The sequence below is a fragment of the Cololabis saira genome, chromosome 6 (genome assembly GCF_033807715.1).
Source record: "Cololabis saira isolate AMF1-May2022 chromosome 6, fColSai1.1, whole genome shotgun sequence".
NCBI classification, from domain to species: Eukaryota; Metazoa; Chordata; class Actinopteri; order Beloniformes; family Belonidae; genus Cololabis; species Cololabis saira.
The window spans coordinates 21,283,885-21,301,776 of record NC_084592.1 but is presented as its reverse complement, the minus strand read 5'-3'; the positions used below and the strand labels follow the sequence as shown (position 1 = coordinate 21,301,776).

Here is a 17,892-nt window from a genome sequence, read left to right as displayed (position 1 = left end):
AAATCCCCTGCAGTCAGGCATGGAGGTGTATTGATCATGGTTTGGGCTTGTGTTGCATCCAGAGGCACATGAACCATTTCACTCATAGAGAGGATTCGATTGGTAAATATTGGATGAAAACATCACGCTGTATATGGTTTATAGTGAACATCCATAACTCGCCAGACAACCAATGCAGACAGGCTGAAGGGGTGCGCGGGACGCTTCCAGAACAAGAAGAAGGGGTAAAAGCTACAGGAGGATTTACTTACAATTTAGTCCCATAATTTGACTTTTAAACCATTTCTGTGATTCTTTTCTTTTTTTTTTTTCAATTATGCTTTTTATTGTTTCCTTCAGACATTCATCATAACAGTCCAATGCATCCACAGGTGTATAATCAGGGCAGCAAAAATATACAAATAAAGAGGTATATAAAAATAAGTTAAAAAATAAAAAATAAATAAATATACATACGTATCATTGTGATTCTTTTCTTTAACTGTAAGTGATAGAAATAAAAGTGAAATATCATTCTAACATTGCTCCATTCAGAAATCATGTCAAGCTTTTCCTGCTTTGCTGTTCAAAGTATTTTCATTCATTTTGTACACCCACTTAATCCTGTATGGGGCTCTGCTGGAGCCTACAGTGTATATCTGCTCCTTATAGGCAAAGGCAGGGGTACACCGCCGACAGGTCGCTCGTCCATCGCAGGGTCACATATATAGACAAACAACCATACACACACCTACTGTACGGGCACTTGAGAACCAACGATTGACCTAAAGTGCGTTATTTGGGACTGAGAAGGGAAGCTGTAGTACCTGGAGGAAGCCCATGCTCCTGTCAAGAGTCGAACCAGGAACCAGGAACCTGTGAGGCAACAGTGCCTTTTTAGTTTTAGCATCATTTTTGCATGAACACCACAACATCAGCTTTGTTGTATAAAAGAAGCATGCAGGCATAAACAGCCAACTAAATAAACATTAAATCAAATCAAATCAAACTTTATTTACATAGCACTTTTCACACAATAGTAACGCACAGTGCTTTACATAATAAAATCAACATTTAACATAGAAAAACTCACACACTCATGATTAAAAACACACGTCTGTTCATTTTCACACACATCCTCCACCACCCCCCCCCCCACACACACACACATAGACATTAAAAAATAATCATGAACATCAAAAATAAACATAAATAATTAAGTAAATACCTAAATAAATAAATAACTCCCTATACAGGGAGATTGGTCTTAACATCTGCTCTATATTATTGGTCCCATTTCCAACATAACTGGGTTTGTATAGAAATATAATTTTTCAAACTAAGGTGGATTAAATGAAATAAAATAAACACAATTATAAGCACCTCTAATTAAGCTCAGAGTATTTAAAGTGAGTAGTGGCAAAGTCTGCTGTAAAGGATGCACATCGGGTCAGCCTGAGATCATGCAGCACGGTGGATGAGGGACGGTTCTAGTGGAGCTGAGCCGGTGGCTGAGCAGACACACAGACCGCATGGCGCTCACAACATCTGTCTCTCTCATTCATATTTTATGTCTGTCTTCATTCCTCCTACCAAACGTAGAAATAACACACCAAAACATGAAATATATTCAAGGTGATTATGATAAAAATTTCCCATCTGAAGCTTGCAAAATTAGTTGGGGGGGGGGTTATAAAATTTGAGAATGTTAAAAAGCAAAGCAATGGTTTCCTTCCAGAGACAAAGCTGTTCAGGAGTTGGTGCAGCTGCCACGCTTTGATTAGAAAGTCAATATACCATGAAACATGATTACACAAGAATTGAAATGGATTGCAGGGTCAATATCACATCATCGCCGCTATTATTTGAAGGTAATGAACACTCATTATGAATTTTTATGGCTGGAGCAGAGAAGAAGTTGTGATACAATTGCATTGTATGCTTTCTTTAAATGATAATAACAATAAAAAAGGTGGTTTGAGTTTGCTTTTTCTGGAAAGAAGTGAAAAATAGGCAAACAACAACAAGAAAAAATCTGACTGAAACAAAATATCTTCACCAATTAGTTTAGTTACAATGCACAATCTAATACAACAGTTCATGCATGTTTTATACCTTTAATTAGTTAAATCTAGAGACGTTTTTCTGCTTATCTGGACCGGTTTGTGAAACCAACAGCTGCAGCAGAGATCTGCAGACCTCCTCCACCTCATCCACCACCTCCAGACTCTGCAGTCGCTCCCATAGGTTCAAACCCGTGGAAAACCTGGTGCAACTGGCGACTAGATTTATGCTTTTCTGAACTCCAGCTGTGCTTCTGCTGCCACGATAATGAGCAGGTGGGATGCATCAAATACTGATGAGCACAGAGAATCTTCTCCAAAATCCAATCCTGCTCATACAAATCAAATCCAATCTTTACTGTCATTGTCCAGAGAACAACGAGACAGCGAGGCAAACAAACAAACACTGCATGTTCCCCATGCCATTTGTGCTAATGCAGGCCCAGACCATTGTGGATGCTGGCTAGAATGGTCCCTGTTTGAACTTATTTATTCATTTTTTCATAGAGCTTTAACTTGTCTTTGTGCCTGCAGCAGTGAGCCGTCTTCAGAGACGGAGGACATCAGAGGTGCACCTGAGCCTGGGAAGGTGGGATATTCATCACATTGTCGAGCCATATTTTGGCATATTTATGGGTCTTATTTGTGCTCCTGGAAGGAAATGGTTGGCACTTTATTATCACAAAGTCAAAGTGTTAGAGGTAGATTTTCTCAGATGTTAAACCCCTGTTGTGAGTCATTGTGAAACAGTCAGAAGTAAAAATAAATAAATACATAAAAGTGCCAAGAATCTTCCTGTAACTGGGATTGCAGCTGTTTAGTGGTGTAATAATTATTCAAGACCAGTACGCTGGGACTCATCACTTCCAGTTACTGCTGTTCTTGATGCCATGTGATTTCTACAACAGCTAATTTAGGCTGAATACATATCTGTGCTGAAGGAAATAGCTGCCTGCCCTCCACCGTGCCTCAGTAGATGTGAGGGGAAAATCCTGACTCTGTATTAAACCACACTGACAGATCTGTACAGCCCACTACGGCGCAGGAGACGAGTCCAGAAGGGCTGAGAGATGAGTGCTCGGAGAATAAGCGTAAAAGCAGGGGATGACTGTAGCTGCTTTGCTGCTATTTGGAGCTTTTAGTCCCTATCCAGTTCATCGACTGAACTTCTGCTCAACAGCCAATCACACGAGAGCAGCCCAGCACCAGAAGCCTGTTTTAGCCCATAATCAACACCCTGCAGATGCTGTCACGGTTGAGCACAGTCTACTGACAGTCCACATGGGAGAAAGTGGGCAGATACCACATTGCTCCGTGCTATGCTGCTGATATAGGTTTTTCTCACCAGACTGCAAGTACATGATGAAAGCTAGAACTGGGATTTTTTTTCCCATCTCTCCCTCTCCCTCTCTCTCTCTTCTTTTCTTTCTTTGACTCTTACAACTTTCTGCCTCTGGGAAGAAATGTGAGAACACACTGTAACACCAGGCAAAATATATTTGAACCATGTATTTTTAAAGGCCCGGCTTGCTGCTTTGAGTAAAAACTCAAGTACAGTTCTGAATATGTTGGGAGGAGCAGCTCATGAGCCTGGCGGAGTACTCGGGCTTTGTCGACAGCATGATACAGATGACTCCTGTTAGCATCTCCTAAATGTCTCTGAGCACTGGTTTGTGATGTCAGAGACGGCAGCCGCTGACTGCCGACCACCAAACTAACCCCCTAAAGGCAAATCCATTGCAAAATCTTGCGTTTCATGATAAAATTCATGTTTCTCATCTTAATCTCCTTATTTTTTCCTTTCTTTTTTTTTCCTTTTACGCATCTCCTGTTTTCAGGCTCCTCAAAGACAGCCAGAATCCAGTTGGAGTATATGTGCAAGAGGTACTGCGGGCTAAATTAACAATGTGTCAGCTGCAGAGGGAAGATTGTTCTCTGCTGGATATATATCTGCCACAATATCTTCCTGTGAGCAATTTCAAGCACTCCCTAATGAAAGTAATCACACAAGGCACAGAGGCACTGGCTGTGGGATCCAGAGCTGCCTGCTGCACTGACCTGCTATTTTATGCTATTTTCATTTCAAAACAACAAAATGAAAACAACTTCAATTTTGTTCAACTACATTTAAGGATCAGGTAAAAAAAAAGGTCAATTTCAGTCTATACCTAGAGAGTCAATACATCTATATCATACATATGTAAACATTTTGCCGTCAGTTGTGAAAAAGAGCTGAAAATAAAACAATAAAACCTTTTTTTTTTGCAAGCCAATGCAAATCAGTGCATAAATGTCGCTCCCCTGAATCGGATTATTCTGTGCAGCATTTATGATTTCATCCAACTCACGACGGATCCTGCCCAGATATGAAATGATTATATATATATTGGATACAGTTGTATCCGCTTTTTCAATGTTCAGTGTCTTGTTACACATATAAGCCTACATGATCGTGGTCGAAGATGATTTGGCATCTTGGTTGACCTATGACATTGGTTATTGTTTCAGGCTTGGCAAGCATGCGCGCGTCCATCTCAAGACTGAGAATATGACCATGTCCAACAGGATACACGGGTCAGGAAAGAGAGGGGAGAAAAAGGGGAGAGAGAGTAGATGGGGTGAAGGACATTTTGAGAGAAAGCGTGCTGGCTCTTAAGCCGTATGTGCAGCACAGGTGGGCAGTGAGGCAGCAGCATATTGCCCGGTGGCTTCATCATCCTTGCATTGACAAGACAAGTCGTATCTGAAGCTCCCAGGGAGCTGGCAGGCAGGTGAGCCAGGGGCACGGAGCGGCAGATGTTGTGACATGGGAGAGGAAGGATGCGAAAGGCTGTACGAATCAAAATCTGACTCAGAAAACACGCACTGAAAAGGTGAAAGATATTTTCTTTCCTGGTGGATTGTAAAGCTTTTTAGAGGGTCATTTTGAGTATAAGCTTTTCCTATTTACTTTTTTATAACTTCATTTTTTTTTTTTTTATTAGTGCTTGTTTCAACATTAACCAGTCCATGTGTGTGTGTGCTTGTAAATGTACAGGTTTTTGTGTTAATATAAATCAATAAAAACTCATAATATACTATTTTATGTCTAGATCATCTCTATATTTAAAATATGCCTCTGAAGCAAACAGCAGTTTGGAAACTTACTGTATGTTGAGTCCAAACTATAGTCAAAAGGCGTGGCATAAATGTACTTCAATTAAAAGAAAGAAAAAAATGTAATCATAGAATTAATTTATTCAAAATGAAACAATTAGACACACGTCACGTTGGGCTTTTTCCACTTCCACGCAGACAGTCGTGCAGTTTTCGCCAGGAAAAGCCATGAGAACAGAGTATTGTCTACAGTATGCCAAAACGTACAGGTACACAGCAAAATGTTAAATCTTTATGTCGCCATTACTTCTGCAACCCGAGAGGAATTGTTTGTGATTTCCCTCAAGCAGCAATTACAAAATCTTTGCCACTAACTTGACAAAGGATGCTGCTGCTCTGGTTATAACAGTGCGTCACTGAACGCGCAAAGAAATGTCTTTCAGCGCACTGAAGCTCTCTGAGTCTTTGTTGGCGTTAAAAAGGCCACAAGAAAAAGAAAAAAGGGTAAACACATGTGAGCCTCAAACACCTTGGTATGCTCCTAAGAGCCTTTTCCACAAATATTACAGATATAAAACAGGGCTTGTATTTATTTTTTAATATTTTTTTTAGGATGTTGTCTCCGAGTCCATCAACACATATGCAACATGTCCTCATCCATCAGTAGGCTCCAACAATCACCGCCTCCGTTTCTTTAGACGGTCTTCTATCCGTTACCAAAAAGTTGATCATGCCCTCCGACTTTATGAGAAGGTTGCAGCCCAGGAAAAAGATGCCAAAGACCACCGTGAGGGACAAAACGCACATGACGGCTATCTGGACCACCCTCATGATGAAGAGGCTCCTCTCATCCGGAGCCGCGGCCACAAAGCCGTTATCAGTCACCACGGAGGAAAAGTTGCAGCAAAAAAACTCCTCGGTCTTGTTGAGTAGTCCGCTCTCCGTCTGGTTGAACCCGGTGTTATTCATCTCCGAATCTCCGCGAAATCAAACTTTATTTTACTTGGCGGTGAGGATGAGTCCCGCTGAAAGAGGCATCGGGCGAGAGGCGGAGGTGAGGAGAAGTTGCGCCGGGTCACACAACTGCGCGCTCCTGGAGTTTGAAGAGCTGCCTTGGCATCGCATCACTGGAGGTTTCATGTGCTGCGTTTGCCAGTTTGGGAGCGGAATGAATCCACCGACCCCCGCGGTTAAATAGCAGGACTTCACCCCGCTCAGGCGGCCACGGCAAGAGCGCCACCATGCGGCCAGACCGCACGTCTGCGCCTGGCATCATCGCCCATGCATATGGGGGGAGATTCTGCACGAAAGAAGTCCCTTGTGTGCAGCTATTGTGGACGGGGTTGAGTTTACACTGCAAAAACTCAAAATCTTACCAGGAATATTTGTCTTATTTCTAGTTAAAATGTCTAATTTTTAGTCAAACAATCTCATTACACTTAAAACAAGAGTCATTGCCAGAAAAATAAAATATTTGACAATTCTCACCTGTTTCAAGTACATTTTCACTTGAAATAAGTAGAAAAATCTGCCAGTGGGACAAGATTTATATTCTCATTACAAGCAAAAAAAATATTGTTCCACTGGCAGATTTTTCTACTTATTTTAAGTGAAAATCTACTTGAAACAGATGAAAATTGTTGTTTTTTCCAGTGATGAGTCTTGTTTTAAGTGTAATGAGATTTTTTGGGGACTAAAAATGAGACATTTTAACTAGAAATAAGACAAATATTCTTGTTAAGATTTGGAGTTTTTGCAGTGTAGATCCTGCTGTGTGCTGTATGTCTGTGTGCATGTATTAATGCAGCCTGAGTTTCTGATTCAAATGAATAAAGATGCCTCAACAGGTTCCCTTGTGACCCTGTCTGAGAAATATATCAGCTAGTATTAGCCCCAGACCTTTAAGATTATTCCTGACAAATTGTTAGTAGTAATTTACAGTATACTAGATAAATATAAAAATGATTTAGGCACTTGTTTTTTTTTTAGTATAATAACCATACAGTAAGTTATTGCTGCTTGAGTGGATGCATATTTATTTGTAGCCTACTCCTTAAGTGCCATGTGCAATATTAAGTGATATTCATCAACATTTAAGCTGCTTTAATTTATCTTTTTTGGTGTGATAGCTTTTTATTTGACAGTAAAGAGTAACAGGAAACAGAGAAAGGGGGATGGCTCGGATAATGGCTGGACAGATTGGGGACTCAAACTTTGACCGGCCAACCTCCGACCCCTGTGCAGAGAATATCCGTGCAACATTTAGTTGTTTCATTATTTATATATTCTGCATGTGCAGCTCTGACCAGCAAGAATTAAAGTGTCTAATTAGCCCGTCTTTTGATTTGACCAGATGAATCAAGCAACCTTTTTCCTTTTTACAGCATTATTTTTGCTCACCATTTACTGTAATAAAGGCATTACTCCGATTTATGTTGTACCAAAAAGTTATGACACTGTGACAATTAATTAGCATACTATACATACATATGCAGCCTGTCATTTCCATTTGCTGCTTATTTTGCATTGACATCAAAACTGGTGTTTCTTAATACTATAGCAATTAGAGAAGAAAACTATGCTGCTCTTGATGCCCCATAAAATATAGCAACTGAATGGCAGGTTACATTATAAATGTAATCTAAACCTGAAAGATGCCCCCATATATAATAGAAACTCAAATCTTTCACACTTCTACTGGATATTTCTAATGTTGCATGATTGCAAAGCTTGTTTATCTATGCACACCATGCATTTATGAACAGAGTTGATGTATGTCACAGGGGTACTGACTGCAGTATTTGTCGGCTGCTGCATAGCTGACTCTGAAGAAACAGTAATAAAAGTGTCAAATAAAAGCAGCGTTTGGAGCTTGTGGCTGTACTTCACACACATCACATCAGAGTTATCATGACCGGCTGAATGTCAATGAAATTCTAAACTCGGATTTGATCGGCAATGTTGCCCAGAGGCCAAAGCAACACTGGGAGTGTTTTCATCTTTAGCAACAGATGGCAGCATTGCTCAACGTGAGTCACGAGGAGCCTGCTCTGAAATACAGCAGAGGTGCAGTCCTCACCAGTGTCAACAGTGACAGACTGGGGTCATGAAAATGTGCCTGCCACTTGCAACAGAGTGGCCTTATTATCAATCGTCAAAGCACTTCCATCAATATGTTTGTCATAAAAAGCTCAAGACAAAAGTATTAAACTTGACAGTGACTGAAACAAGCTTAAACATCACTCGATAATCACCACAGCCACTGGTGTGGGATGCTGCCAACAACTGAACAACATCTGAGAGCAGGATTCACTCCACTAGAAGCACATTCAACTAGAACACAAAGGCCCGACACTGACACACTCAGTGAAAAAGAAACAAGTCCTCGAAAACATGAAAGACGCATTGCTCCAGCATATACATAGTAATAATCATGTTCTCAGAGAGACCTCGCAGAGAGACAACTTACGTTGTAAAAGATGCTATATAAATAAAACTGAATTGAATTGAATTGAATTGAATTGAATTGAATTGAATTGAATTGAATTGAATTGAATTGAATTGAATTGATAAATAGATGCATCTCTCCTATATATTGTCAACAAGAAGTTTGCTTCCCTCTGCAACTTTGCCAATCACATCAAAGATCTCTCTCTCCATCCCCACGAGCCCGAAGGCCTCTAGATTATCGTGTGAGGTCTTATCGGGGATTGTATTTGCAATGACACATCATTTTTGCAGAAACAGAGCCCCATGCTTCAGAGGGTGTTTTTTTTTTGTATATTTTCACTCTAAGCCAAGATAACTTTTTTTTCTTTTCTGTTTATTCCTCAATTTGTCGTTTAAGTCTTGACATCATCAAGTAGGAGGGTTTTTCCTCACTTCATCTTTTCCCTCCTCACATTTAGAGGATCACAGAGCATCTCCCTGAATGCAGGCTATTGACTTCATGAGGTGCTAAAAGCTGCTTTTAGGCCAGGTTCAAATGCTTTAAGTTGCATCAATGATTGAGATAGCTTTCTGAATCAAAACAAGTCAGCAACCCAAGTCGCTCAAATGGAACAAATCTAGGCCTCGCTTCGGACAATTGATGCAACATCTTTTAAAATATGTAAATAATAATAATATAATTCATGATAATCATCTGTGGACTCTGGCACGGGCTTACGCATTACCTGAGCTGATGTAGTTAAAAATCTCTATGGCAACGGGGCTTCCTGGGGTTGATTAGGCCCATCCTGATTACCTCATGGTTCTGGATGTTGTACTGTTTTGGTTGACACACCTCTGCAACATTGCGTGGACATTTGGGGACATCGGGGTTCCCCTTTTCAAAAAGGGGGGACCATAAGGTGTGTTCAGTTACAGACGGGAGTCCTCTGAGAATGTGAGGTACTGGGTGGGTTGTTATGTGCGGGTAGTAAGTTGGATTCGCTCTGGGTGGGAATTGCACTCTGCCCGTTGTCACAGAGTCTCTTAATGACTTTCATGGACAGAGTTTCTAGGTGCGACCAAGGGGCAGAGGGGGTCTGGTTTGGTGGCCAAAGGATTCCATCTCTGCTTTTTGCAGATGATGTGGTCCTGTTGGTCTCACTGAGCTGTGATCTTCAGCTTTTCCTGGACTGGTTCACAGCTGAGTGTTAGGAACCTCTGAATTTGAGACCACTGTTTTTAGTAGGAATGAGGTGGAATGTCCTTCTCTGTGCGGGGGAGCGATGTGTTGCCTCAAGTGGAGGAGTTTGAGTATCTCGGGGTCTTGTTTATGAGTGAGTGAGCAATTGAACGGGAGATTGACAGGCGGATCAGAGCTGTGTCCATTGTAATGTATCGGTTTGTTGTGGCGAAGGGCAGGCTGAGCTAAAAGGGAAGACTCTCTGGATAGTCTATGTTCCTACCCTTACATGTGACCAAAGGAATAAGATGAGCTGAAATGAGTTTCCTCCCCAGGGTGGCCTGACTCTTATATAGAGAGTGGGTGAGAAGTTAAGTCATTTTGGAGGAGTGTGGAGTATAGTCGATGTGAAGTGGCTCTTCAAATAGAGATGAGTCATTTGAGGTGTATTTAACACATGTCCAACTGGGAGGAGGCTCTGACGCAGACCCAGTATATGCTGGAGAAATGATATCTTTCTCCTGGCCTGGAATATGCCTCAATATTCCCTCGGAAGACCTGGAGGTAGCTTAGGAGGGGAAGGTCTGGGCATCTCTGCTTAAGCTGCAACCTAAACCCGGATAAGTGGAAGTAGATGGATGGATAATAATTATGATTAGTGGGTTTTTCTCCCACTAGGGGAGTTTTAACCTGCCAGTGTTTATGTTATGTTTATGCAATAATTGCTCGAGGGTCATGTTCGGGGTCTCCGGAAAGCGCCTAGAGAAAACTTTTGTTGTAAAAGACGTTATATAAATAAAATTGAATTGAATTGAACGGAATAATGATAAAAATGCTGATGATAAGTTCCTCACCTCAGGAGGTAACAGCCCACCTTTGGTGGGCTATTACCAACTCTCTTGGTGACATGTTGTCCATTTTCTCTTTTAATATTATTTGTTCTTTTGTATTGCACCAATCACCGCAACAAATTACTTGTGTGTGTTAAACTACTTGGCAATAAACTTCTTTCTGATTCTGATTCTGATTACCATGACTTTAGCTGTGTGGCTTAACCCCTATTTGTCTGTCTACCTATTGTCAATTAAGACAAATAGAATTACAAAAATCTCTCTCTAAGAAAAAACAATAGAAAAAAGATTGTGTTTAAAATCTACAGGTTCAAAAGCAAATACAAAGAAAAGATTTTTGCCAAATACAGGGAAGAGTAGACATGAGGTAGGGATTGTGTGGGATTTCAGCATAATGTACGTATATAAAATGGTATATATAATAATGATTATATTGCTTATGATAAGATGTGTATATATATATATATATATATATATATATATATATATATATATATATATATATATATATATATATATATATATATATATATATATATATATATATATAAAAAATATAATTGCTCTGGTATATCATTTATTTATAATGCTCAGGTATATTTATAGGGATTGTGTGGGGATTTAGCATAATTTACGTATATAAAATGGTATAATAATGATTATATTGCTTACGATAAGATGTGTATATATATATATATAATATATATATATATAATATATATATATATATATATATATATATATATATATATATATATATATATATATATATATATATATATATATATATATATATATATAAAATATAATTGCTCTGGTATATCATTTATTTATATCATTTATTTATAATGCTCAGGTATAATATTTATAATGCTCAGGTATATTTATATTTATAATGCTCAGGTATAATATTTGTAATGCTTAGGTATAATATTGCAATGAAGTGCTGTAATATTTTTATAATGTAATAACAGGTATATTTTTTGAGAAAGTATAACTTGCTGTTATATTTATTTATATTTATTTTTATTTTGTATTCAAGCAAAATTGAAAAAGAAACAAGGGGTAGGACCTCATAAGTTTTTTTTTACTTCCTCCTACTCCTTTTCGGTCATGAAGGTATATTTCCCTTTGATTTGTTTAATGACTGTTTATTTGTATTCTTTTCTGATGTTTTGTGTAATAGTTTTTTCTTTTTTATTTAATGCAAAATTGTATAAAATTATTTAAACGACCAGAGTAGAATCAACAGGCAATGTTTAGTGGTGGTGGGTGGTGGAGGCGCATTCATCCACTAGACGCCACTGATGCTCCACTTTAGTTTGATTTATGGTCCCGCGTTACGCCAACGCAGAGCCTACGCCGTGGGCTACGCTGTCCCGACGGCGTAGGTCCTGCGTCGATTTAACGCGGAACCATAATTTAGGCTTTAAAGGGATCCGGTGAGTGACGTCGCTCTCGGCCAATCAGAGACGAGGCGCGGGACAGGCGCAGGTCAGTCAGAGCCGAGGTTAGATTGCATTGAGTACTCGGTATTTATCCTCGCCCGTCTCGTCTGCTCACCGTTACAATGCGCACACGGAGGACAGGTGCGTGGAAAGACGCGTTCCTCTGAGGACGCGTGACCTTCAGGAGGAATGGGGGAAACCATCTAGACCTGCTCGTCTCACTGCGGCTGCTACAGAGCTGCAGAAAAATCACATCAAGGAGTCCAAACAGGTACCACGGGAGGCTTTGGCAGACATGCAGTCCGTGCACAACCTTGTTCAGAGGTGGAACTTGGGCGTCATTTTGAGACGTGGTCCGCTTTTAAAGCTTTATTTTTTTTTATTTTAAATTGGTCACTGTTATATTGGTCCGCGTTACTATGTTCAACACGTTGCCTTAAACCTGAATTATGGTTCAGCCTTCACAGGGAGGCTGGAGCAGGTCACTGGTTCACTACATCTATCATTTAGGTAAGAGTGTCCCCGATTTATGTCGCCTGCACACCTTACATTGATAGAAAAAAATATAAATAAATATATATATAAAGGGATTATCCTGTCGTGTAAACGTAATACTGCTAAAATTATAGTTATTTGAACCATTAGGGCTGCCATGTGTTGTATAACTGAGTTATGGGACGCGATTATTACATGTGCGATGACGTCTCATTCAATAAATATAATTATTTTAATAATAATTTATATTATAGGGATCTTGACAGATTATGCACGTCTGCATGGATGATCCTTTCCAGGGCAATAATAATTATATTGCGTAATTTCTTTCCTAAGTTTTTTGAAATACCATATATTTTGTATATATTAGTACAAAATATAAACTCCAGTCATTGGTCTAATGAGCTCACAGAGATCAGCTGTATAATCTCCTCCTGCTCCTGGGAGGGTTGGGTGGAGATTAGCATTTTTCAGTGGTTGTGCCAGTGGTATTGTGACACCTCAGTTTTGGTTATTGATTGCACGTGTGCAACAAGCTGCCATAGTTGTGTATTAAATTTTTTTTAACAGCATTAATATAACAATAACACACTCAGCAAGTATTGACATATAAAATTCTGATTTATTTTCTGCTCGTTCCAACAAGAGGTACAGGAAAATAAATAGATGGCCTCAATATTAGTCTGGACAGGGTTGGAGTTTGTGAATGATTGTACTTTCGGCCTTGTACCCACGGCCAACCTCATTCAGTTCCTCTCTGGGAATCAGCAGATGGCTTTATATCAAGTGCAAGTTTCAAGTTTTATTATCATATTTAGGTAGCAATGAATATAATTACTAGAAATGAAATTTCTTAGACTCAGAGCCCCTTCAAATACTGGATGTGAAATATTACACACTGAACACGTAATAACAAAAAACATGAACTAATATAGAAGTAAAGATTCCTTAAAGAAATGCATTGAAATGAAAATAATTAAATACAAGTGTAGAGGTAAGAACAAATGGTGTGCAAGTTTTTTAGTTTAATGAATTCTGTAAAGGTCCAGGATGGTCAGCAGTTTAGTCCTAGTGATGCGTCAAGCAGATCTGAGCACCCTCTGTCGAGCATCACCGCAGCCATAAGGTAGTGACAGAATACTCTTGATGGTAGAAAAGTACTTTGGCATCCATGCTGAACCTCCTCAGCTGCCTTCGAAAGAAGAGACTCTGTCTTACTGATTCTTGTATTCTCACTTAGGTGATGTCAACAATTCAGATCTTCACTTATGTTGATCCCCGAGAATCTTAAGCAGCGGCCTCTTTCCACCTCTATTCCCTTGATGTGGATCAGGGGTGTGGCCTCTTTTCTGCAGTGGTCTGTTGTCCATGATGAGTTCTCTGATCTTGTTGGTGTCGAAGAGTCGGTTGTTGTACCCAAACCATGATGTCATCTTTCTTGATGATGGTATGGAGCTATGTGTGGCCGTACAGTTGTGGGTAAACAGGGTGTACAGCAGTGGGCTGAGCACACGTCCTTGGGGGACACCGTTGCTGATTATCAGTGTGGATGAGGTGACCCTGCTGATCCGTACCATGTGTAGTCTGCTGGTCAGGAAGTCCACGCCCCAGTTGCACGTGGAGGCCTTGATGACCAGATCTTGGTGTTTTATGACAAGCCTGGATGTAATTACAGTGTTGAGCTTTAGTCAGAAAATAGCATCTGCACATATGTGTAGGAGAACATTCCCCCCTGGACCAGGAGAGAGTCCAGGTGGGAGAGGACAGTTTGCAGAAAGGGCAATATTGCATTGGTGTAGATCTATTTGGTCTGTAGGGGAACTGGAGAGGGTAGAGTGTGGTGAGCAGTGAAGATTTAATGTGAGCATTGACTACATGCTCAAAGCACTTCATGACAATTGACGTGAATGCTACCAGGCAATGGTCATTAAGGCAGCTCACATTAGGCTTCTCTGGGAGTGGGAGGATTTGTCCTCTCCAGCTGTCTGGGGGACTACAGAGAAGATCAGGGAAAGGTTGAAGATGTCTGACAATATGTCTTGGTTAGTATTGATTAAAATGGACAAGGAAGGGAGGTATGTAGACTTTATTTTTCTCCACAGGTAACTGTCATAGTTGGGTCATATTGAAGTTGACATCATCGGCATGTTTATTTCGTGTGACTGTGGGACCCATCTTGTTGAGCAGCATTTCATTAGCGTACAGCAAAGGCACTCTGAATGAATTAACAATCCAAATTGCAGCACTGCATCAGACATTCCACAAGCAAGACTGTTGCCAACAGCTCAATTAACTGTCACTTGAGAAAGAAGTTATTCATGCCTGCTGGTAAACAGGGGCAGAGCCATGGGAATCAGGGGTGACCACACCACACCGTCAACGGTAAAGTCCTTTAAAACACCACTAACACACACTCAAAAACCTGGAGTATGTTTGGATATGTTTGGATGAACTCCATTAAGATAAATGTTCAATTAATACTATTATAAATATGTAGGTGGAAAAATAGAAATATCCCTTTTTGAAATAAATCCTGAAATAAATATGCTCCATAATTATGCATTTATACACACAGAAAATGGATACAGAACAAATCAATTAAATTTATATTAAAACAAATGCATTTTCTCTCAAGGGACTTATGTTTCATAGCTCAGCATTACAACTTTTGTTTTTTGGAATTACATTTATATAATTGAGTAGATTTTTGTTCCGCAATGCCACATTTAATTTTTCAGGGTTATAAACTTGGTTATAAACACTTTTGACTTTGAGCTCTTTACCTTATGTACTTTATATGTAAACATTCCAATGACTTTTATCTGTAATTCATAAAAGCTTAAAATTAGAAATTGCCCCTGCTCTCATTTGATTAGCCAAGGATTGTATAAATATTTAAACTTATTCACACAGTCACGCATGCCTATGTGAATAAGATAAATAATTACTTTGTAAATAAAACAATATACCCTAGAGCTGTGCTGCATGCAGAGCAACGATAGAGAATCACTTTCTGTGCTAGCCATCCCGATGAGAATAATGATGGCAGCCTGGTCGCTCCTAAAAGATACTTCTCTCTTCATCACTGGGTTTATACTTATCCTAAAACAATGGACACATTGACTGGTATACAATGTATTTCTATATGCTGAGCGTGACAGAAAAGAAATATTCATCTGTGCAAATTGTTGGACTAATTGAGCCCGACTTCTTGGGTCAAGACTTAAGCGGTTCTGTGTGGTGGGGATCGTCGTTTCAAGTCCAACATCACTTTTAACAGCGATGCACCAAAGCAGGTGGTGAGAGCTGAAAACATCATGAGACAAAATCAGCATTGATCTGTTTACGGTGTGAGTGAAGGTGGAGGCTGCAAGCAGACTTGTTCTTTAGATGAGCCTCATTGACCCCCTGTTGTTCGTAACAGTCATGATCTGGAGATGATTGCATGCACCTTCGTAGGTTAGAAATCAATGATTGGGTTGTTTGGGGTTTTTGACATCCATCGGTGCACTGGGATGGTGATGCAGGGAAGTGATGTAGGGAACCCAGAGCAGCGGTGTCAGCATCAGTGATGGACAGTTAGACAGAGAGCTGATAGGACGTGGTTGTGTTCAGAGGGACCATATTCATTAGGATGTGTCAAGCAGCAGATATGGACATATATCAGAATTCCTGCTAGACTAGCAAGAGACATTCTCTAATTCTTGCAACTAGTAAGGTACATTATACTTTAACACACACAATTGTGTTGATCTCTATTGCTTTTTTGTGATAAAACATATTTTATTTTATTAGAACATAGGGGTGTAACAATATATCGTGCCACGAAATTTCGCGATACAAAAACGTCACGAAATGTGTCGTGGAGGTGACAAACTGTATCGCGATATTGGGTTATTAATATTAATCTATTGTGTTGACTAGTAACGCGCATCTGACCGCGCCTCGACCCGCGGACCAAAATCTTCCTCCGCTCAGAAGAAACTAGTACCTTTTTGCGGTCCCGATCACGGGACTCTAGCGAGCTCTGAACTTTTAAGTCTGGTTTAGAGTTAAGCCTTACCTTATTAAATTAAACTTTTTTCGGGTCGTGAGTAGGATAAACAGAGGACAACTTCTGCTGAGTTCGAGAGTACTTTACTGTCCGCTCAACAGTGTAGGATTTTAGAACATCAACACAGCACCTAGTGCTGTATCACTCCGCCCAATCTAAAACCTATTAACAACTACAGATAAACTGACTAGTGTCATTATAGTCCCTGATTTACATCAGAATATAAAGAATATATTTATAAAATAATGAACCCTGAATTACCAAAATAACCTTCTTAACAAAAAATAAATCTCCTCTTACACTTATAAGGTGAGCATGAATCTTTGCCATCTTTGCAGTTGTGTAAGACAGCTAAACCCAACCTGCACATACACAATACGGGTCTGAACTAAGTGTACTCATAAAGAACTCACAGAGTGACTGAAAATGTTCCATCACAGTTGCACATGGCTGAGCTGACTGGGGTCGGCCTGCAACGTTCTCAGCTTCATTATCGCTTTGCTGCAGATGCAAACACATGGAATGATTGGCATCCGTTGGGCTGGCTATGTTTTCTTCTGCTCTGGTCAGCCGTGGCATTGTGCAGATATGTTAGAAAGATTGTATTTTGAATTTATTTTTCCCTGCAGTATGTGTTCTTAGACCTGGTTAAACTCACACCAGGCTTAGATATAGCCCTCTGGTTAAGTTTAGGCATTAAAAGGTACTTGGTGAGGTTTAGAAAACCACGATTGCTTTACTTAAAGGGGACCTATTATGAAAAACACGTTTTTTCTTGCTTTAACATACGTATATAAAGTGGTCTCCCCTCAGCCTGCCAACTCAGAGGAGGAAAGCAACCAAATGTTGAGCAAAGGTTGAAAGATCAATTCCTGCAAAAATGGCGAATGAACTCTATAGGATGACATCATGTGATATTTATGTAGAGATTAAGCAAGAGTTTAACCTAGAACAGTATTTATTCTGTCAAAATCTAAAGTATAGACAGGCCATTTGTAATTTTAGGATGAATAACAGCATAATACCAAAAGTTACTGGAAGGTATAAAGGTCTGGATAGAAGTCAGAGATTCTGTAACCTCTGTAACGTCAACCGTATTGGAGATGAGTTTCATATTTTGTTTGAATGTAAAAATGCAAATATAATGAATCTCAGACAAAAAATACTTACCAAAGTATTATACAAACCGATCATCTAATTTTAAATTGATTTTGTTACTTCAATCTAATAAGTTACATGTTATTTATAAATTAGGCGCCTTTTTGAAGAATGTCCTTCCTCTGTTTAAATTATT

At 39.6% G+C, this 17,892-nt stretch overlaps 2 protein-coding genes across 8 annotated transcripts in view; one reads left to right on the top strand and one right to left on the bottom strand.

Annotated features, from left to right (window-relative positions):
- Positions 1–5,261: 5,261 nt before the first annotated feature.
- rprma (reprimo, TP53 dependent G2 arrest mediator candidate a) lies at positions 5,262–6,291 on the bottom strand. Its single transcript, XM_061724490.1, has one exon. It carries the CDS (start codon positions 6,105–6,107, stop codon positions 5,799–5,801), a length of 309 nt encoding a protein of 102 aa, XP_061580474.1. The 5' UTR covers positions 6,108–6,291; the 3' UTR covers positions 5,262–5,798.
- A 5,838-nt stretch (positions 6,292–12,129) lies between these two features.
- galnt13 (UDP-N-acetyl-alpha-D-galactosamine:polypeptide N-acetylgalactosaminyltransferase 13) overlaps positions 12,130–17,892 on the top strand; it is a 48,013-nt gene continuing 42,250 nt past the window's right edge. For all 7 annotated transcript variants that reach the window (XR_009782796.1, XR_009782797.1, XM_061723647.1 and 4 more), the window contains exon 1: positions 12,130–12,320. The gene's annotated coding sequence lies outside the window, so the exon portion shown is untranslated. The remainder of the gene's footprint in view (positions 12,321–17,892) is intronic.